This window comes from Arachis ipaensis, chromosome B10 (genome assembly GCF_059453495.1).
Source record: "Arachis ipaensis isolate K30076 ecotype BB chromosome B10, ASM5945349v1, whole genome shotgun sequence".
Lineage (NCBI taxonomy): Eukaryota > Viridiplantae > Streptophyta > Magnoliopsida > Fabales > Fabaceae > Arachis > Arachis ipaensis.
In genome coordinates this window covers 11,094,047-11,117,160 of record NC_142435.1, presented here as the reverse complement: position 1 = coordinate 11,117,160, position 23,114 = coordinate 11,094,047, and the positions used below count along the sequence as shown (strand labels likewise).

Genomic DNA, 23,114 nt, shown 5'->3' with positions numbered 1-23,114 from the left:
ATTTAGAGTTCCATTCCTTACAAACCAATCAAAGTCGAATGGAATCATGATAGGAATACAGATGCTCTGTAATTTGATACAGAAGATCAGGATGCAGGTTCGACCATCGATCAATTTCGGCCATATAAGTCACAAGGAAAAATTCAAACAACAAAAAGAAAAGAATGACGCTAGCCCTAAACTTCGAGCTGATTATATATAGTATTTAAGGGTGTGTTTGGAAACTATTTTTAGAAAAGATTTTATTTTAAATATTTTTTTTAAAAGATCTTTTATGAAAGTAAAAGTGATTTTATGTTTGGATATCTTATGTAAAAAGATTTTTTTATTTATTAATTATGTTGGGAGAAAATAAGATTAAAGTATTTATTTATTTATTTATTATATGAAAAATATCTTTCTTTTTTTAAAATATAAATTGTAACTTTTCAAAAAAATATTTTTTTTTGTTTTTTCTAATGCTTTTATTTCTATTAATTTGTCAAACACACTAAAAAATAAAAAAAAAATATTTTTTTAATTGAAAAATATATTTTTTTAGCGATTTAATAGCCCCAAAACACACTAAATATATTTGATCGATTTTTAACTTTTTATTTTGGTAGATATATCTTTACTCAGTTTAAAATCGTATGTATCGAAATGTTTAAATTCAAATCAATTTAATAAAAAATTGTCTTCCAATCTTATCCAATTTAAACTAGAACTAATCAAAATCTTAATTATTTATATTTTATATTGAATTAGATTCCATTTCTAACCAACATCACCCATGATATCAAATCTAGAATAGAGAAATTGTTGGTGGAAAAAAAGGAGTTAAATTTTCAGCAAAACCGTTTCTTTGAACAGAGATACTTTTTTTTGAGTGTGAAAAATATCAATTTAAAAGTAAAAATAAACAACTATTAAATAAATTATATATGTTATTAATAATAATTATTATTATTAAACGATAGATAATATATTCTGAAGAATTTCAATGCATTGTTGTTATTTAAAATACATATATTTTTCACCAAATACATAAGAGGTGAAAACTCAGGTACAGTCACGTGAAGTTGATAGTTGAGAACTGTCAGATGAAAATTTAGTTAAATCATGTAACGACTTTCAGCTATCAACTTTACTGTACCTGAGTTTCCACCTACATTAGACATTTGACTGTTAAACTTTACGCTCAACTAAAATCAGAATTGGTCACCAATGAAAACTAAACTTTGGACTCTGAAAACACACTAACAAATGCATTGTCCAAATTTGGACTCGTTGTTAGCATATTCTCTCTCTTTAGTCCTCCTTTCCCCCGGCCCCGGCACCTCGTACTGCCCTTACAATATTTAACAACTTCAGGGTATTTATAAAAAAAAAACAAAATTCTAATTACATATCACCCGAGTACCCATGATTCGCAAACAACTTTGATATCACTTTTTATTCAGTGCCCTGTTTGTAATATATAACCACAAGCAGCACCCCGTGATACACCTCAGAAAACACCAGCATACATTTTGGAAGGAAACAGAACCTAAAAATGTGTTAAAATGATAATAATCTGTTGGTAGAAAGGATAACATGGCGTTGACACGCATGAATCAACTGGGGAATGAAACACAGCAAGTTAAAAATGCTCTAAAACCATGTTACAGCGGGATACACTAGAATTACAATTGTGTCATACACTGGTAATAAGAGAAATGATAATTTGATTAGCTTTTTCTTAGAGATATCTTCATGATTCAACTATTCACAGGCCAATTTGGTGTCAAAGCTGCTCAAGCATATTGCAAAAGCTTGGAATGCTGATAGGGGATACCGGTAATCCATGGTGAACATATCTTTCCCAACTTTGCCGAACTGCAGGATAATCTTGTCGTGATCCGGTGGAGTTGGTTGAGATGGCGTGGGCACACCGGCAGCAGGCTGGGTGGCGGCAATCAACTGAAAGTTCTTAACAGATGCAACTGTCACCCTTCCCCGGAAATTGAGGCACCAACATTGTAATTGTTCATGCCATCTTGGAGGCTTGTTTTTAAGAACCAAGGGTCTTATCTTGCCCTCATCATCCTCATTGGCAACAGATCCACCGATATCAGAAAATCGTGAGCTGCTGAACTCAATAGAGTGATCTAGAGACTTGGAAAATGAGATGCTCCGAAATGAGTCCTCCAGGGAACGGGGGAGCAGCTCTGGTTGGCCAGGAACACTGCCGCCGGCGTCAAGTGCTGCGGCCGGTATTGAATGCATGATGCAGTGCATCTTCCTTGGGCCCCGTGTCCCAAGGACATTTAATTCATATGTTACCTGAGCTATGTTGTAACTTCCAGATGGAACCTTTGGAGAGACCTTTTTGGAATAAAATCTGCGGCTCGTTCTCCCAGTTCCTTCAGGAGGGCATATATGGGCAGAGGAATATGGAGGCTGTGTATCGAATATAATGAATTTCGTTCCAATGAAGTTTGATCTGGTGTATGAAATTACAAGAAAGTTTCTCGAGTTAAAAGGAAGAAATACACAAAAAAGAAGATAAAATAACATATTACATAATCAAAGAAAATAACAATAAGCAGTAAACTCACCGCAGCTTTCCAATGTATGTGTTACTTGATCTTGAGATGTTGTCAGCATCCATAGAAATAACATACTCTGTGTAAGTAGTTCTCCGCATCCTCTTAGCAGAAAGGAGGAATTTTCCATTTTCAACTAACAAAGCTGCAAAAGTCCAAGGAAACCAAAAAAAGGAAAAGAAAAAATGGAATGGGTTCAGTATTATAGACCAAAATATGGCAGACAATATACTGTTCTTAAGGTTTCAATTTAGTATGTAACATGATCATAAACACATATTCAAGCCATTTCAACAAATCAAGAAAGCAATTAATGATGAATTGAGAAGATATGCAAACACTGGAGAAACTGACATCAGAAATTATAATTTAATAGAATGAAAAATATTTCCAAATATATAAATGTGTAATAGTTTTCAACCCCAAGTAGTGCAGATACCTAAACTTATTTCACCTGATCAACATCCAAAAATTTATAATGTTTATTTAAGTGGCAAAGAAACCTGGTTAAGTGTGCCCCCCCAAGTAAACAATTATCAGATAATAAGATCCTAGACTCCTAATGGGGAAGGGAAACAAATAACATATGGGAACTAAAATTATGAAACTATCCGAGTTTCATACTCAGAACACTAAGTAAATGCCGATTTAAACAAAGAAAAAAAAATATGGAAATTTTGACCTTGATCAACCATGTCCAGCACTCTCTTACTAGTAATTTATAATTTCATATTGTAAGCATATAGATCATGTATCAATGCAAACATATACAAAATCAGAAGTCTGAAGTCAAAATCAGAAGCTTCAACAGCCTGAACTATTTGAACTGAAGTCAAAATTTACATAGTCACACTAGAAGCATCCGATCACAAAAAAGGCATAAACGCAAGCAATATGTAGTCCACGTGTACAACAAATGGAAAGAAATTTTACCAGGGCTGAGACAGAGGAATAGGTGATATGTTGAATTAGATTTATCTCTTTTGATGAAACACTGAATAATTCCATCTCGTGGCCCAGGCTGAAAACAAAAAGAATTAAAAACAAAAGAAGTCAAGGTATTGCTTCAAATAACCGAATCAAGTATCAATGTTAGTTCCAGATCCTCCACACATATGAGAAATGTAATATGTTAGTTAATATTTAATAGAGAGAATAGAGCACCAGCTACATGGAAATGACAAAGCTAACCTGCTTCAGGGACACAGGAAATGTAAGTTTGCCACAGAACTCAGGGCTCTTAACAATTTCCTTGCACATCCTCCTCCAAGACTGGCAAACTGCAGAACATGCAACAACGTGCTTTCGAGCAGGCCATGTGTTCTCACTCTCCTCCAGCCGTCTAATGACATCATACAGTAGTTCTGGGGGTAAGCTTGCCCAGCGACTATTTTGAATTACTAGAGGCTGGTCATGCAAATCCTGTACCGATCCATGAGATTTTCCTCTATGATGGCCGGTCAGCCTAACATCAAAACTGCGCCTAGATAAGCTCCCAATACTATCCCTCACATCCCGAACTATGCTTCGGAATGACATTGTTCTGGTCAATCTCAAGAATAACTATGAATGTATGTATCTTCTTTGAAGTTGAAAAGAACTGTATCCAAGCACAGCATGCATATGGCTGCCAAAACAGGAGAGTTTCAGTCTTTCAGCTCAAGACTGTATATATATCTTCATCTTTCCCACCAATAAAGACTCAGACACATGTGATATCAATGGATATTTAGATCAACTTCTTCAAACTATACAATTTTAAGTCTTTAAAGTAGATGATGAAATGTCAAAACGAAGCAGTGGTTCAAGATTAGATATTTGGCTACCCCCTTCAGGAAGGAATACTCAAACAGCATTATCATGATGATATTGTTGCAAATGCAGGTATAGGAATATAATAGTTTTCTTACTTAAATCATAACTGGGTCTTATAATCTAATCTTATTAGGTAAAAAATCAATTATCAATTATATATAATAAATAAGTAAATAAATATGGCAGAGCTATCACCAATTCACCAGCTAATTTTTGGGATTATATGAATTTAAAAATAAAAAATATTTCCACTCTCATTTTCTTTTGGCTATTTTTGCTAACACAAAGATGATGAACCAAAAGAAAAGGAAGGGAGCAAGAAATACTGAAATAGTACCTCATAAGCGTTGGATTTGGTACCAAGCTAGATCAGAACATCACCACCCTTTACCTGAAAACCAGAAGAAAATGTTAAACATGATTAACTAAAAGCCCACTGAATTTGAAATCCCACAATATCCTTAAAAGTTTGCCTCTTATAAACACAGGAAGCTAATCATCACATTACCACCCATTTCCCTTCCCAAAAAGGTTGTAAACACAGATTTGAGAAGCTGAAAACTCATGAGTTTTTCTCAGCATTATGAACATGAATCCATATAACGGGGCAAAAAAAAAAGTCCAGTTTTGAAGTGAACCCGATGACGAAAAAAGAGAGGAGAAGTTGAAAACAATGGATTTGAGAAAGAGAGGAATGTACCCAGATTGAAATAGGAGAGATCCATAGCTGAAGCATTGGCAGGGACAGTTTTCAGATATGAAATCTATGAGAAAAGTGACGTTTTTTATGAATCAGAGACAAACAAGGAAGCTGAAAGACAGAGGCTTTTAGGTCAGAGAATGCTCTCTCTCTCTCTCTCTCTCTCTCTCTCTTACAGCTTCTCACTCTCTCTCTCTCTAACCGGACTCCAAAGCTGCCTTAAATGTAGTTGATGAAGTAAAGCTTAAAAAGCAACCAACCTCAATTATTTTATTTATTTAATAGGAAAAATAGACAAAAGTACACCCGGATTTTCACACGGAGTACAAATGTACTCCTCAATTTTTTAATGAGTCATTTGTACACATGAATATAAAATTCCGTTGTCAATTCTACCATTCCGTGACCTGAGTAAATTTTCCGGCGGTGGTGGAGACCAGGTGGCACGGTATTGTATGATGTGGCCAATTTGAGGTGACACTGTGGAAAATAGAAATATTAATTATGAAATTTGTTGAAATAAATATAAGAAAAGGGAATAATCAAATCACTCTTCATCCTCTCCCTTCTTCGAACCATATGAACCCTAAAAAAATCTTCCTTCACCCTCTTCATTTTTCTTTGTACATCTTCGTCCTTTCTGTTGTAACAAGGGTTTGTAAACTATAATGTATGAAAATGTCACAGTCTCAACGAAGGAAGAATATACTTCATGCTCGTCTTTTACGCCAAAAAATAGGAAGAAGAAGAAGTTTGACTACAACAATGGCAAGTGCCTGCATGGACTTGACGCAGTGATGCTTGAGTCTGCTACAGAGTCTGCTACAGAGTGGAACCCTGGAAGATTGTTTCTTCGTTGTCCATTATGGGAGGTATGTGAATTCTGATTTTGTTTATGATGACAAATGTTAATTTTCTGCAAAATGGTTAAAATTTGTCGTCGAATTCATGATGCAGAAGGTTGAATTGAGGTGTGACTATTTCATTTGGGCTGATGAAGTTGTTGATGCTGGAAGAGATTGTGGAATTCAGGAACAGAGTGAAGAAAGCAAATGGAGGTTTGCAGAAGAAAGCAACTGGAAGGTAGAAGAAGAAATGAAGAAGATGTTGCAGACAATTGATGGGATTAATCAAGAGTTACAGAACATTAGAAAATGGATGCAGTATGTATGCTTAGGGATAAGTATATGTATTCTGTGTTTATTCATTAAGACATTTAATCAGTAGTTGTAATTTCCTCTAAGTAGAAGGCTGTGTTGTCAATTTCATTTTTACTAGTATCTGAATACAAAGGGTTTTTTCAAGGTTATTAATACAAATGGTTGGTTCAATTTTATTTCTAGTACAATTCCGGCAACAAAACAAACTGAAGATCTAATTCATTATGAACAATAAGTAAGCATAACTATGATAATCTATCATTAACAACAAATTGAAACACAAGTCATGAAGCCAGAGGCTTAAACAGCAAACTACAATTTCACCTTGCAAAATAGCAAACATGTCTATGCCTATAGGCATCAAAACAGATGTCTACATCAAAATATTAATCAGCTAAATCCAAACCACAGGAGTACATATCTAAATTACAATACCATAAACATAGTCTTAAATGATAACAACAATCTTTTAAACTCCAATCAGAAATCTACAGGTCCAAATGAGAAAACCAAAGCCAAAAAACTCCTTTGTCCAAAGCAACTACATTTGAGTTGCAGCCATTGTTCCAGTTCTACTTGCTGATTTTTTTTCCACCTATTGGTTGTGTACTGGTTACACCCTTTGCACCTGAGCCACCTTTTACCACTTTTGCACTTGGAACATTTTTAGCAGCTGGACCACATTTTGCACTTGGACTACTTGCATTTGGGCCACTCAAACTAGGGGCTAGTGGTGAGGGTCTTGGGCCACTCATGGGTTGTCGGGTCAGGCCTGGTGTGGGCATAAATTGCTGGAACCTTTCTCTCAAAGAAGGACTTGCAGCATTCATTGTCTCAGAGCTGACTATTGGCTGAACCCTAACACTTGAACCAGAATTGTTAGATGGAGGCTGGGCAACATTGACTTCTGATGTTGGCTCTCCAGTGTTCTGGAAAAAAAAAAGACAAACTCAAGTGGTAAGGTAACATGTAATTCAGATTTTGTTTATTCTAATATGAGCTACCACCTCACCTGTTCTGGTTGGTTTTTTGATTTTGCTGCTGTAGCTGCTGCCTCTGCTGCTAGAGCAACTTCTTCATCCAGAGTATCATCCTTCTTTTGTTGACAAGTCCTGCTGTTATGACCGGACTATAAAAACAAGTTTAAGTGAGTATAACTAATTCTAAATTGTCAATTAATAGTCACTAAAGTGAGAACATTAATTATTGGGCTATAGTCATACCTGTCCACAGTAATTACATATAGTTACACCATAATTTCTCTTAAGTTTGTGAGGGTTGGAGTTTGGTCTTTGTTCATTCTTATCTCTTCTTCTTTTTTTGGTGGGCCTTCCAATTGGCTTTTTATAGTGGGGAGGCAGAGGAGGGTAGCCATCAGCTTTATTCCAGAATTCTCTGCTTGGCACAGGATTAATATTCATTTGATAAGCTGTGCTGTATGCATGCATTCCAAGCCAGTTGTGGATTTGCTCCTCTGGCTTGCGACCTCTAAGAGCGAGTGCAGCACAAGCATGCCTACAAGGTAAGCCGGTAAGCTGCCAGAATCTGCAAGTACATTTCTGGTTACCCAAATCAACAGTTACTTTAGTTGGATGCTTCTCAACCTCATATATATCTTCAGCATCGTCTCCAGACCAGGTGGGAGTCCACTTGTTGCTCTCCTCCTTCTCTCTCTCAAGCCTACTTAACTGTCTTGGAGCAACCGTTCCAATATATCCAGATAGACTTTTTTTATTTCTAGCCATGATTCTCATTACATATGTCCTTACTTCCTCTAACATAGTGATAATGGGTTTACCTCTATATTTCACAATCTTACCATTGAATGTCTCGCAGTTGTTGTTAGTAACGTTGTCAACCTTGGGCCACTCACTGAAGTGAGCCTTTGTCCACTGCTTCGGATCAAGCTTGTTCAGATACTCCCATGCTCCAGTATTGATCCGTTGTAGCCTCAACATTGCAGCATCAAATTCTTGAGTTGTAGTGGCTCGACAACACTCCCACACTGCCCCTTTGAGTTGTTTGTCCTTCCATCTCTTTGTGAAATTATTCCAAATATGCATAGCACAGAAGCGATGATGAACTCCAGGCATAACTTGTTGCATAGCCGGAATCAGACCCTATTCAATTAATATGTCAATGGTTAATACAATTGAAGTTCCAACCATGTTAACAACAACTAACTGCATACCTTTTGTTGGTCACTAATGAAGTTCCAACCATAAACCTTGTAGTTGCCCAAGTCATTATGTAAATGCTCCAAGAACCATTTCCAGTTATCTCTAGTTTCTGAATCCACCACGGCATAAGCAATTGGGAAAATCTGGTTGTTCGCATCTTGACCTATTGCAGTGAGTAGCTGTCCTCCATAGAAGCCCTTTAAGAATGTGCCATCAAGGCCAATGAAAGGTCTACACCCTAAGACAAAACCCTTCTTACATGCCTCAAAAGAAATGTAGACTCTCTTGAACAAGGGCAACGAGTCAGGCATTGGGGTGGTATCCAAGTGCACTGTTGAGCCTGGATTTGACAGTAGTATTTGGTTAAGATAGTCCCTCAACTCAGCATATTGTTCTCTCTCCGATCCTTCTATATTTTCCCTTGCCTTTTTCATGGCTCTCTGGATCTTCTTATAATTAATTGCTACATTAAACTCTTTTTTAAACCAAGTTTCGGCCTCCGCACAAGTGATTTCCCTTTGGTCTCTAATTTTTTCTTCTAGCATCTCAGTAACCCACACCCTATCTGCAGATTTATTATTATGTCTTCTAGCACAGACGTGCTGATCCACAAATGTCTTCACCTGATAACTCCTCGGCTCGTTTGACCTAGAGCAGTAAATGTTCCAGGGACAATTCTCATCCCAACAAATCGCCTTACATTTGGTTGGCTCAACCCTGCTGAACTTGATGCTTCTTCCTATTTGAATATTGTACTTCCTCACGGATCTCTTAAACTCATCCATGGTAGCAAACTCCATCCCAAGCTCCAGATGAACTTGGCCAAATGGTGCTGTTGGATTTCCCTGAGGCCACACACCTTGTTCACTATCATAATCATCCTCACAATCAGATGACATTGGACTGTGTAAATCTTCAGATTCATACTGATAGTAGTCAGGGTCGGAGTCACTATCATCATCTGAATTAGAGGAATCAGGCTCCACATGAGGAACAAATATCTTTGGTGCCTCATTCCTTCCTCCTTGAACAAACCTTTGACCAGTCGGTGCTGGCCTCTTATACGATGCTCTTCTATTCTTCTGACTGTTCTTAGATTGTTGGGTGGGCACTTCATTCTGACCTTCTTGCTGTGAATTATTAGGAGGTGGGACTTCTGCTTCACTTTGCTGCTGGGTCGTGTTTCGGTTGACATTTGGGATTTCGGAATGTGACGTTGGTTGGGTTGTAGGAGAAGGATTGGGAGATGCTGGGTTTTGAGTTTCATTGCAACTTTGGTTGATTTCGTTTTTCTTATTGGCCTTCTTAACATACAACTTTTTTGGGGTAGGCTTTTTGTGGACTGCCTTCTTACTTCTTCGTCTTGGGGTTTCTTGTGGTGTAGATTGTTCAACGGTATCTGTAGTTGGACATGGCTCATCATCTACAACGTCTACCACTTCAACTTCCTCAGGTACATCAACAATATGATCCCAATAAACATGGCATATTCTTCCATTCTGAATACCAAATTCATACATTCGGACTACATCACTGTCAAGCCTAATTAAATGCAAACCATTCGATACCTCATTTTCAGCCCAGTAAAAATCTTTGAACAAGACATACCCCAAATCCTTAAATAACCCACCATAAAAAATGTATTCAGAGTTTCCACATTCACCCTAGGAATTACAGCAACCTCCCCTCCAACATATTTTAGAACCCCATTCATATTTCTCTCAAATCTTCCTTTGTGATGATACACAAAGGTTATATGATTTGCCATCTGTTTATCAAAAATTCCTCTATCAAACTATAGAATAACTAAATTGATGCATTTTCATATCATAACACAGATACATGTGAAGGACGGAAGCATTACCTTTTGATCGCGTCTGATTCTGAACTCTCCTCCTTCGCACAAGCTTGCGTTTGGACTTCCACGCTTCTTGCCCTACCGCTTTTGTCTTCAGAATGTAAAGCAAATGACGAACTGCAATGAACGACTGTGAAGTGCTCAGAAATTCACTATGCTTACTCTCTGCTAGGGCATGTTTTCATTCAACACTGAAATATGAAAACAAAGATAATGAAGAGATTTGTAAAAAATTTTCCTTTTTTAAAAAAAAAATTCAACAAATTTCATAATTAATATTTCTATTTTACACAGTGTCACCTCAAATTAGCCACATCATACAATACTGTGCCACCTGGCCTCCACCACCGCCGGAAAATTTACTCAGGTCACGGAAGGGTAGAATTGACAACAGAGTTTTATATTCATGTGTACAAATGACTCATTAAAAAATTGAGGAGTACATTTGTACTCCGTGTGAAAATCCGGGTGTACTTTTGTCTATTTTTCCTATTTAATAATTGGTCTATACTTTTATTTTGTGTGTTTAGTATCTATATTCCTTATGTTGGTACTTGCTACCTGTACTTTGGTAATGTATTATTATTATTATTATTAAACTCTATTATGGAGGAATTAAAATCAGGAGAATGATATAACTTCACTTAAATTGGTGTTTCATTCATTTTTATACACTAATCTAGTAGCATTAGTTAAGTTATGCTGTCCACCTATTTACATTTATTTTAATATTTCATCTTTTATCCATAAATTTAAATGATATTTCACAAAAAAAAAATAATTACCCTATCTAATCCTTAATATATAATTAAAGTATACCCCTTTGGTATCCATGACCAAGAATGGCCAGATACCAGCTGTTTTTTGGAAATGGATCTTTCTCATTTTTTTTAATACTTAGAAAAAATAAAATGTGTTTTTTATTATTAATTTTATAAATGAGATCAAAAACAAAAAAAAGAGAAAGAATAATAAAAAATGAGATTAAACACTAGACATCATTCAATTTTTTTCCCCCTAAAAAAGATTCACTCCCTGCTTTTTCCTTATGCCATTCATGTGACTGACTTCCCTGCTAAAATAGTGTTGTGTTGCAACTTATCAACACACTATATTATTATCATGCCAATAATGACTCGTTTTTTTTTTTTTTCTATATATGGTCAAAGTTTAAAGCACTAAATTTCAACTATCAATCTTATATAGAAATTAAATTAATAGATCCTACAATATCAAATTAGTGGTTAAAATTTAGTCTAAGGTTTGACAAAAAAAACCAATCCATCATTATATTGTTATCATGCGTTTTTATATTCTATTAGCAAATGAGTTAAAATGTTTCACTTCTTTTAGTTAGAGTAATATCTTAAAAAGAAGAGTGTTAAGTATCAATAAGTTTTGTAATTTATAATTATTAATTAATTATTATTAGTATTTTTAATGATATAAAATTTATATGAAATTATTTACTTTTTTTTATTAATTAAATATTAGTTAAATTTTAATAAAAGTATTGATCTCCTAGATTTTAAGATAGGTTTCCAAAAAATTTACAATTCGACGAATTTGTCTTTAAAAAAATTTAATTAGAATTTTAGGTTTGATTTTCTTTATTATACGCCAGATACGTTTCCAACCCAGTTTAAACTGGTTAAGACTGATAACGACGTTTTCTGTATCAATTAATTGACTTACGTGTCCTGTTAAGTGAGACGTGTCAACAGTTTGATCTCTAGCCATTTCAAAATGGACAAATTAATTCCTAGAGTAACCAACACTCCATCACAGCATCATCTTCTCCTCCTCTTCTCCTCCGATCCATACCAATCTCCCTGACTCAATATCTTAGCCATCCTTCGTGCCCTTCACCAGCACCTTGACACTGCCACTATAGCACACACTACCTCATCTTCTTTCTCACGAACCCCGTAACAAACTCATTCTTCCACTCAATCCGTATTTACCTTCGCACGAAGGGCATCATCCACCCTCTCCTGCAAGCCTCTCTCGTTGGCATTCTCCTTCACTTCTCCTTCAACTACATCTTTGTCACGCACCTCTGCCTCGGCATTGTCAGTGTTGTCGCTGCCTTCGCTGCCTCTAACCTCTTCATCCTCCTCTCCCTCGTCGGACGCATATGGCTCTTCGGTCTGCACTATCTCACGTGCTCATCCAACTCACTTTCTTTATCTACGTATTCTCTTCCTCCTTAGGGCTCACGGTCTCCACCCGGGATAGGAAATGAGCTTGGCGCCAATCGCTCATTCGGAGCTAAGTTTTCTACCGTGGTTTTCGTCTTCTCCGCCATCATGATGGATTTTTCGTTAAAGGAGTTTCTCTCCCTTTAAAATGGTGTCGTTTCATTCTTTTAACTTCTAAACTCTTACTAATTTGTCCACTTCAAAACGATGTCGTTCTATTTTCATATGGTACGACGTCGTTTTGTCTATGTGGCCAGAGATTAAATTGTCCTGCGCGTAACGCGTCAGCCAATTAATCGACATGTAAGACGTCATCGTTAATCTTAACCGATTCAAACTGGATTCGGGATGTATATGATGTATAATAAAAAAAATTAGGCCTAAAATTTTAATTAAATTTTTTTTAAGAAACCTGTTAAATCATAAATTTTTTGAAATCTATTTGAGATATTACTTTTTAGCTAAATATAAAAAAAGTAAAGATATTAATGCTTTTCTTATTAAAACTTAAACTTTAAACTCTAAGACTTAAAATTCTTTTCGTAGAAATATTTTGCTTCTAATTTTTTTAAGATTCTTTCACAAATTAAACCATAAATTTTTTATCCTTAATGTTATTATATATTTACCTTCTCAATAACTATTGTATATATCGTATCTTCTAAATAACTATTGTATATATCGAAATATTGCATGATAACACCGCACTTGGCAATCAAAGTTATTTTTTTTTTCTAATAAAAGAAAAAAAAAAGATAACGAACGTAATCACTCATGGTGGATTATTGAAGCATCTACACGTTGTACTGTCTAGGCAGCGAACATGGAATCCTTCGTCATCAATTCTTGCTGCTGGATTGCAATTATCTCAATATATATTCCTCTATTTAATTTATTTATTATGCCTAATTAATTAGGTCACATAACAATGACATTAAAGATCATGATTGTTAGGATAGGAGTGCACATGAGCGGGGTGAAGACGAGTTTAATGTGATACAGACCCAACTTGAAATATACATCGGGTCTATTTATTAGACCCAAACTCGATCCTAAACCCGATGAAACCAATACATTTTCGGACCACAATTATACTGGGTGAAAATCGGACCGCTAACATTACATTACGTTGATACTTTCTTGTAAACTAGCATGTAAAAATATCCAAATTTTCAAGACTCTAACCATTATTTAACATGGTAAAATTCACTTAGAAAAATATAACAAAAACTAACCCTTCTTTAAAATTAAAGCATAACCACAATCAATACTAAAGTATAACCACAATCAATACTAATATTGTCTAATAATACCAAATATTTAAATCAATACAAATAACACAATATTATGCATTAGTCTAAAGTCTTATGCATTCTAAACATAAAACATTAACTTATAGTCTTATAATGACTAATAACACAAAATATTAAGGTTTACAATACTTAAATTTCACATAAGAATAGTCATGATCCATCACTAATAACACAAAATATTAACTGTGCATGATGACTGGGCCACCGGGTCGACTTCGGATGACTCGAGCTATGGTCCGGACCCGACCCAAAATAATGACCGGGTCTATTTTTGAGACCCTTACCCGATTTTAAACCCAATAAAATCACACCAAATTAGCTTCTAAAGTGTTCGAGACCGGATCGGACCTTCGAGCCGGATCGGGTTCATGTGCATCCCTAATGATCGTGAGAGTATTATCTACTTGTTAATATATGAAAGGCCAAGAATTCTTTCAGTAAGCTGCATCTAAATAATGTTTGCAACTGATTTGATATTCATCTACTTAAATAAGTATTAAAAATTTAAATACCACTTGTGCATATAATAATTTAATAATCATCAGACAAAATATAACAAAAATTTGCATACAAAAATATCATAATTCTTATGTTAAGAAAATAATAACCCTAAACATCAAATTACAAAAATACTACATCAATGGCTTTAATTAAGTCATCTGAACGGAATATTGAGTGAGGGAGGACCTCCACAAATTGCGCTCTTCGAATTGATTGATTGCTATGAATAATAACACAATAAGTAGCATAGATTATTATTTGTTATTATTTAGATTATTTAGCCTGAAGTTAATAGTAGTTGGCAGTTAATGCATTTATAAATCAATGTGATGTAGTAAAAGAGAAGAAAGATGATGGATTTAGGTTAGCAAGAATGGAGAAAATTAATGAAAAGTGAGCTTGGTGGGTATATAAAATATATGCTCCTAGTTATAGTAATTTTGTTGTTGGTAGATATTTTGAAGATTTTCATAGTATAATAAAGTATTTTACGAAGTAGAATAATATTCTTGAAAAATATGAGGGTGAAGTTATTATTACAAGTACGAAATTAAGTACAAATTAGTGCTTTAATTTTTATTGGAGGAATTAAAGGTAAAAAAAAAGATATGGTGATCTTTATTGATAACAAGAGGATAATAAAATAGTTAAATGAAAAAAAGGTACGTTTTGGGAGTAATAAAACCTAAAAAATAAAGCTCATGAAATAAAATATTTGGCCCAAAATATTGAGGTTAAATTTAAAAATATAGGTGAATCGGTGATTTTAAGGCAAGAAAAGAATGAGAGAATGTAGTTATGACAAAGAATAACTATTGAATGAAGTAGATTAGATAGATATAAGCGCATAATAATGAAGGTGTGATGAATGAGACAAATCTATGAAATTAGAATGATATGAATAATTAACATAGTGAAATCATTTGAGAAAAAATTAAAATAAGGTAAACACAATATTTAGATTACTTAACAACGAACAAGAAGATATTTATTTATATTTTGTCATATAATTTTACTTATTATTTATTTCAAGATTTGGTTAACTATGTCTTGGTTATTAGTTTTTAAGACTATTTTAGTATGATGTGTATTTTATTTAATTTGTTCTTATCTTTGATGACATTGTTAAAGGGGATAATTCACAAATTAAATTCTTTCTTCCCAATTTTAGACCAAAACCTTAAGAATGATCTAAAATCAAAGACAAAGACTTTAAGCTTAAATAACATACCTTGGACTTATATTAAGTCTTTTATTTATACAGATTTGCTATACATTTAAGTTTTATTGTCATTTAAGTTCAACTAAGTAGGTCCAACATCAACAAAAATCACTCTTATTAAAAGAGTGTGTACACACGCTCAAAATCCCTAACGTTACTCTTCACGCTTATTTTTTTCTTCTTCTTCTTCCAAATTCGCACACGCAAGTTCGTCCTCCTCCGATGATGATGATGATGATGATGATGATGATGATGATGATGATGATGATGATGATGATGATGATGATGATGATGATGATGATGATGATGATGATGATGATGATGATGATGATGATGATGATGATGATGATGATGATGATGATGATGATGATGATGATGATGATGATGATGATGCGTCTTCTTTTTCTTTTCCTTTTTCGTTATGTTTCTCCTTCGTTATCGTCATCTTCAACAATTCTGAATGAAATGGAATCTAATACAATTGAATAAAGTGATAATGAATAATTTTATCATTCTTTGATAAAATTAATGTTGTGTATGAATTTGAATTTGAATAGAATGCAGGAGTTTCTGAGTTTATAAAATGCACAATTTTCGATTCATTTGTTATTACACAATAATGTTGTTATAATAATATTTCGATTCATTTGCAGTCCAAATGTATTGTCGATGAACAATTTGTCCCAATGGTTGGGATAACTTTCAAGACAAATTGAATGGACTGAAATGAAATCCAATACAATTAAATAAAGTGATAATAAAGAATTTCATTCTTCTTTGCTAAAAAAAAGACTAAATTATCAACAAAAACACATCAAATTTATTTTTGAACCCAAATGAACCTCAATTAAATTAAGAAATGAATTGAAATTAATTAAAGAATAACAAATTTAATCAATACTTATCAGTATCATCGAGTGAACTTCAATTAATACACAAATGAACCGAAATTAGTTCAGATTTGAACAAGCAGTCAAAAAGACTCTATCATCAATAAAAACACGTCGAATTCATTTCTGGATCCAAATGAACCTCAATTAAACTAAAGAATAAACATAAATTACTTTAGGAATAAAAATCTTTGTCAATACTTTTCAGCAACATCAATTGAACGTCAATTAATTCACAAATGAACCAAAATTAGTTTAGATTTGAACAAACAGTAAAAATACTCAATAATCAACAATAAAGATGTTAGCAAAATATTGGTGTTGTTAGTGATGACGATAACAAAAGAGAAAGATAACAAAAAAGGAAAAGAAGAAGAAGAAGATGCAACATCATCAGAGGAGGAACTTGCATGCACGAATTTGGAAGAAGAAAAAGAAGAAAAAGAAGAATAAGAAAAAGAAGCGGCAAGAGGAGCGCAGAAAAAAACGTGCGCGCGTGTATGTAAATTACTTGGTTGGACTTGGTTGCTAATATAACTTGTATGAGGAGCATTATTGTTATTCAAAATAGAGGTAAATACCAAATCGATAATTAAAAGATTTTGGCGCTGACAAAATTTATCTGATCTTTGTTATTGACAAAATAATCCCAAAAAAATTTTAAAATTTGATAAAAGTGAGAAACCATCAATTATGTTACCTGGAGTTATAATTTAGAAGGTGACGTATTAGTTAACAAGTATTATAATTACAAAAGTTATTCACTTTTGTGATTTGAAATTAGAGTGCTTTTAAAATTATAAAAATTAAAAATAGATAATTTTTATAATTATAACAATTATTAACTGACATAACATTTTTATCAAATTTTAAAATTTTTTAAAAATTATTTTATTAATAATAAAAATCAGATACATTTTAGCTCCAAAATTTTTTAGAGTACGAATTTTGTATTTACCTCTTTATAATATTTGGTGGTAAATTTGTTGGGGATCGAGAATAAATCATGCAGGATATGCCCAAGATCATTTGAGGATACAATCTGAATTTATCCTTTTCCGAATTGGTATGGCCCGGGGCAAGGTGTTCTTTTTTTAAAAAAAGACAATTTAAAAAAAAATTTAAGTATCAGCAGTTTTAATTTATTTCAGCTAATAACCCAATACTTTTTTAATTTATTATTATACTTTAATTAATATTTTTATATATTATTAATTAACTGTTGAGCAAAAACAACAAATTGAACTTACCGGTAGCATTGCTTAAAGCTCATAAAGTTCGTGAAAAAAAAAACTCATATAAAGGATGGTCAAATGTCAATTTTATTTGAATTAATTTAATTTTTTTTAAATATGTTAGACTTTATTAATAGTAATAGATTGTTGAATATAGATGCTATAGTAAAGTAAAACATGCTTAAAAGCAGGGAATTATATGAGGTAGAAACCCCGGAATTACGCATGTGCTGCTCAGATTCGACGTTGACAATGATATTCAACTTGAGACTTCAGAGATTTTTGTCTTGTGATCAAGCCTTCTTTCCGCTGCTTTGTTTCTACTTTGTTCGTTGCTCATAACTTTGATTAAATTGATTAATTGATTGATTGCTTTTTTTTGGAGGGGTAGTTGTTGGAGCTATATCGTTAAAGTCTAACGTTGACAACCCTCTTAGACTCTTAATCCTTTCATCATTATTATTGAGCCTTCGTGGCACAACATGCATTGCTCCTTAGGTTGTTCGGTTTTATGTTGGTTGAAATGAAGTAGTTGTCGCTTAGGAAAAGCATGCCTTTCTATTCAACTAACTACTACTCTAATCTAATCTATGTTGGGACATTAAAATAGAATATACGATTTAAATATTTAAAAATTTTATTTTGTTTGTTTATGGAGCCAAACTTATCTGTTCATGAAGAGGTTTGGGGTCCCCATTTCCTAGGTCAAGGCACAAAGCACCAAATAGCACGCATGCCCTCTTTATCAATTTTCTAGTCTAAGAATTCAACTTATCTCTTGTGTTGGTCAAAATATTGTGATGTTCAAAGTCAGAGCCTTAAATCACGAGGATCCACTCGTGTCGTGTTTGTTTTCCTTGCTTTTAATTTGTGCACTAATCTTTGAATTAAAATTTTGCACTAGCTAGTACCAAACACCTCACATGCGTATTGATGTTGGTCGTGTCAGTTGTCACAACATATTTTCAGAGGTCAGTGAATGAAGTAAAGTGAAGTTTACTGATGAGTGATGACCTTGAATGTGGTGAATTACGCCTTAAGCATAAGCAATAATGCCGGTAAAGAAAGTTGGTAATACTAATACTAATTACTGATGAATTTAATTTGCTTTTCGTAATTAATCTCTAAGTTTCTGCTTCTTATTATTAACCAATAATAAATTTTTCAGTATACATCATACGTTCCTTGAAATCACGAAACATGAACAAACTTTAATGAGTTTATCTTCAACAACAACCACCCTCTCACCAATGCCTTATTTAATTAATTATATTGTCCTACCACTACAGCTACGAAGAAACATCAAAATGTTATTATTATTATTTATTACAGATACCAGATACGAAATGAAGTAGTAAGAGGGTGTAAAATTTGACATGGTCAATTGGTTGCTTGCATTCAACCCCTGTCCTCCTCCACTGTGGAGTCTGCAAAATTTGACATGGAAAAAACCGTTAAAATCAATGTCTGAGCCCGGGTTCGAACCGGGGACCTCTAGTGTGTGAGACTAGCGTGATAACCAACTACACCACCCAGACCACATGTTAATGAATTTCCCTAGTTCTTATAAAACAATATATAATACAAGAAAAGTGCATATCCTATACATTAATTTCATGTTGTTTTTGAGAATTGTTGAGACTGTATACATGTATTAAGAAGCAATATATGTAGGTATAGGTTACCTGGTCCGCATTTAATCTGACATTTGCGCTCACACCTTTGCTGAAGCCTTACTGCATCATGCATCCAAACCATAATATAAAGTCGTGTATTTAAAGTAGTACAATAATAGAAGAAGCTAATTAAGGTAGAGATATGAAGAATTGAAGAGAAAGAGAAGACTAACAGTCGCCTGGAGTAACACAGCCAGTTTGACAAGCATCAAGGCAATCGAAAGCATCAGACTGAACGCTCTCCATTTGGGAACAAATGATAAACAAAAGCATCACCACTGCACCCATCTTCATCTTCATCTTCATCTTCATCTTCTTCCTTAGTTTATTAGCAAGGGTGGGATCTCTATGATCTCTATATGTAGTTAATTAAAGGGAACAGGATTGATGTTATTATCTCTATCTGTATAGTAGTAGCCAGCACATGCATGTGTGCCTACAGCTGTTGACTGCATCTACATACATTTGTACCTGTCAGCCACCACTATTGAATTTTTCAATCGTGCCCACTTATCCTCCGTCCAATGTATGTTTCAAGTAATCGAGTGCCATTTAATGCTTCTTTTATCCAATGTTCATATTTTCAACTTTATCGTCCCCTGTGTATTATTAATTTTTTTTTCCACATTATCCTTCAACTCCATAGGTGAATAACTAATTCATCGTTTTATTTAAAATTTTATCATTAATCAATAATTTATTCATTGTTGTAAAAATCAGACCGGATCGACCGGTTCAACCAAAAAATTAATAAACCAAACCCTATATCAATCCAATATAATGTTTGGACCGTACAAAAAATCGAACTAGTACAAACCAGTCAAATCCAATATGAACCAGTGTGAACCGATTAAACTCGATGAGACTGGTTCGACCAAACCACTTGAGAGTGAAAATATTTTCAAAATGCTAGTAGGATTCAAACTCTTGCCCTCAAGAAAACAAAAGCACTCTACAACTACCAGGCCACTATACTTCTAATTAAAATTTATGCAAATTATAATATATATAGATATTTTTTTATCAAATAATTTATTTTTATTTTAATTATAAACTCACTTATTTTTTTATAATTATATAATATCTATTAATATTATTTTTTAATAAATACTTGTAGTATATAATAGTATAATAGATATAAACTAATTAATAAATCATTAAAATTTAAAAATAATAGTTATTTTAATATAAAAACAAAATAAAAATATTTATGATAGTGTAAAAATAATAAAATATTTATTGTTCATATTCCATATTGTTTTAAAATAACTTGATATTAATGTTAGTAAAAATGTGTATTTTAAATTTTAATTTTAAACTTTTGATTATTTTTTATTTTTTATTTACATAGGACCAGGTCAACCAGTTCAACCAGTAATCCATTGGTTGAACCAGTGATCCAGTGACCTGACTAGTTCGATCACCCGATTCGGTTCTGACAACTATGAATTTACTGCATATAAAAAATAGAATTCGAATTCCAACACTTCCTCAAACAGATTAATAAACTAACTATTAGACTCACTCAACTTATTTTGTCCCGTGTGTATTAATAGACAATCATTCCGTTATATTAGTTTCTCTTACTTGGGCCGGGGATTTTATTAGGGTCCAAGTAGCTAGACATGAGTTTATAAGGAAGGGTTTTTGTTGTTTGGTTTATTAAGAAGCCCATATCATATATCTCCAATACATAGAATCATAGATGCAAATCTGTCTAATCTAATCACTAATCAGTAATCAGTGGCGGCTACGGCTAGTGGATAAAAGAATTTAATTTATGGAACACAAGCAATGGACAAGGACACATATGCCAATATATACAACATCATCATTATCTTAGTCCACAACACTTTATATTTAGAATATTTAATAATAGATGTTCATCTTTATTCTCTTGCTGGACACTAATTTTCCCTTATTATTGTTGTTGCTCACATTTGACAACTGGCGTGGACGTAACAACAACTTGTATAGTCTGTTGTTGATCCTGCTGCTGCTGTAATTGCATGATTTCAGATGGCAGCAACTGAGTTACCTTTTTCATCTCTTTGTTCTTTCCCCATAGAACCATGTATAGTCCACACACTATCACCACTGCTCCAATCACACTGCATATATACCAAATCATATATCTATACTAATACCAAAACCAATAATAATCTATTATATATGTACCTTCCAAGATACAATTGCTCATCCAACATGAAAGAAGCCGCAACAGCCACAAGCACAAGCATGAGAGGGTTGAAAATGGAGGCAAATAATGGCCCTCTCATTTGTATGCACCATGCTATGATGAGAAACACTACTCCAGACCCCACAATTCCCTGCACCAATAACAAACCAATTAATTAAAAAGAAGCTAAGTTAAGAGTAATAATACAATATAATGTATGTATGTACCGAATAAGCAGAAGCCAAAAGCCTGATATTCCAACCAAGCTTCCATTGATGGAGATCCCTCTCAGTGCAAAAAGCAAAAACAGTGGCTTGAATAGCTGCTGCTGTAAGCATCAAAGCTGTGCTTGAGTTATGACTTGGGTATTCCTTGGTCATCTTAGCCTGAATGATGAGCCAAGAAGCATAAGAGAAGCAGCTAGCAATGGCGCACACAACCCCCAACAAGTCGTTACTACTTGTATGCGTATTATGATGATGTGATGGGTTCTTCAAAAGGTTGACATGGAAAGGCCATATATTAATTTGAACCCCTTTGACAAAAGTCAACACCATTGCCCCACCAATTCCAATCAGGGTTCCAAACACCTTGGCCTTTCCAGCTGCTCCCCTCAGTTTCAGTTTCTCAAAACCGAAGGTTATGGCCAACACAAAAGTGATGCCTGGTATGAGGTTGTAGATGGCAGACACAAACGTTGCTGACGTCAAAGCCAGTGCCTCATAGAAAAGGTTCTGAAACAAACTTGCCCTGTAAAAATATATGATCTATTAATCTTATATGTATGTATAAAAACTATAAAAAAAAATAATAATAAATTCTGATGTTCGTCTAACATTTATACGTACCCAAAGAAGCCGCAAAGAAATGACATGAAAAGCACCCTCCAAGTCATCTTTGGTCTCTTGTTCCTTTCAGAAACAAGAGCAAGTGGAACAGTGAAAGCAGCACCAAAAGCGAGACGATAAGCAGTGAGAACTTTAACACTCATCCCATCATTGATGGCAAGCTTGTAGAAGACATTGACAGCAGTGAATGCAACCTGCACCAACACCATTAGAATCACGGGTTTCAACCCGCTCAATACGTTCGCCATACCCTTCATCTTCACTACTCACTACTTGCTTGATTGCATTGCAACAAGAGCAGCAACATAAGGGGGTATTTATAGCTATAGCACTATTCAAAAAGATTCAGATTCCCAAAAAAGAGTATGTTTTAATTTTACAAGTCGTTATAATAATTGTTTTCACGTACGTAAACGTAACACACAGCTAAGAGGCATGCACGCTTTCAATTATTTTTCACATGTGCGTCTTATCAAATCAAATAAAAATGTTATTTCTATACTAAAATCATTTTAACATATATTTATGTATAAATATGCGTATTATTATTTATTTTTAATTTTTGTGCAGGGTCAATGAGGACGTCTTGCCAATTAGACATTAGGCTTTAATTTTTTGAACTTTAATTCAAGTTAATTAATTCATGTGCTTTTCTCAGACAAAGACTTAGACATTGGACGATATTGCTAGACAAATTAGACCCCTTATGTTTTTTCCGGTAAGGTACTTGGAACATGTCTTTTATTTATTTTCGATCAATTAGTGGACT

The 23,114-nt window shown here is 33.9% G+C and overlaps 3 protein-coding genes and 1 non-coding gene across 4 annotated transcripts; all 4 read right to left on the bottom strand.

The window, feature by feature from the left end:
• Positions 1–1,509: 1,509 nt before the first annotated feature.
• Positions 1,510–5,328, bottom strand: TLP10 (tubby like protein 10). The gene is made up of 6 exons (XM_016324574.3): positions 5,083–5,328; positions 4,720–4,773; positions 3,759–4,194; positions 3,501–3,588; positions 2,580–2,712; positions 1,510–2,464 (listed from the first exon to the last, which is right to left on the bottom strand). The coding sequence occupies exons 3-6, from the start codon at positions 4,104–4,106 to the stop codon at positions 1,744–1,746; spliced, it is 1,290 nt and encodes a 429-aa protein (XP_016180060.1). The 5' UTR covers positions 4,107–4,194; positions 4,720–4,773; positions 5,083–5,328; the 3' UTR covers positions 1,510–1,743.
• Positions 5,329–18,759: 13,431 nt separating this feature from the next.
• Positions 18,760–19,756, bottom strand: LOC107623526 (thionin-like protein). Its single transcript, XM_088505812.1, has 3 exons — positions 19,492–19,756; positions 19,328–19,378; positions 18,760–19,069 (listed from the first exon to the last, which is right to left on the bottom strand). Exons 1-3 carry the CDS (start codon positions 19,628–19,630, stop codon positions 19,041–19,043), a joined length of 219 nt encoding a protein of 72 aa, XP_088361938.1. The 5' UTR covers positions 19,631–19,756; the 3' UTR covers positions 18,760–19,040.
• On the bottom strand, positions 19,107–19,180 carry TRNAV-CAC (transfer RNA valine (anticodon CAC)). The gene has a single exon. It is a non-coding gene; the product is annotated as a tRNA-Val (tRNA).
• A 1,192-nt stretch (positions 19,757–20,948) lies between the features above and the next one.
• On the bottom strand, positions 20,949–22,829 carry LOC107623524 (WAT1-related protein At1g68170). The gene is made up of 4 exons (XM_016325841.3): positions 22,346–22,829; positions 21,725–22,247; positions 21,497–21,648; positions 20,949–21,429 (listed from the first exon to the last, which is right to left on the bottom strand). The coding sequence occupies exons 1-4, from the start codon at positions 22,600–22,602 to the stop codon at positions 21,240–21,242; spliced, it is 1,122 nt and encodes a 373-aa protein (XP_016181327.1). The 5' UTR covers positions 22,603–22,829; the 3' UTR covers positions 20,949–21,239.
• Between the last annotated feature and the right edge of the window lie 285 nt (positions 22,830–23,114).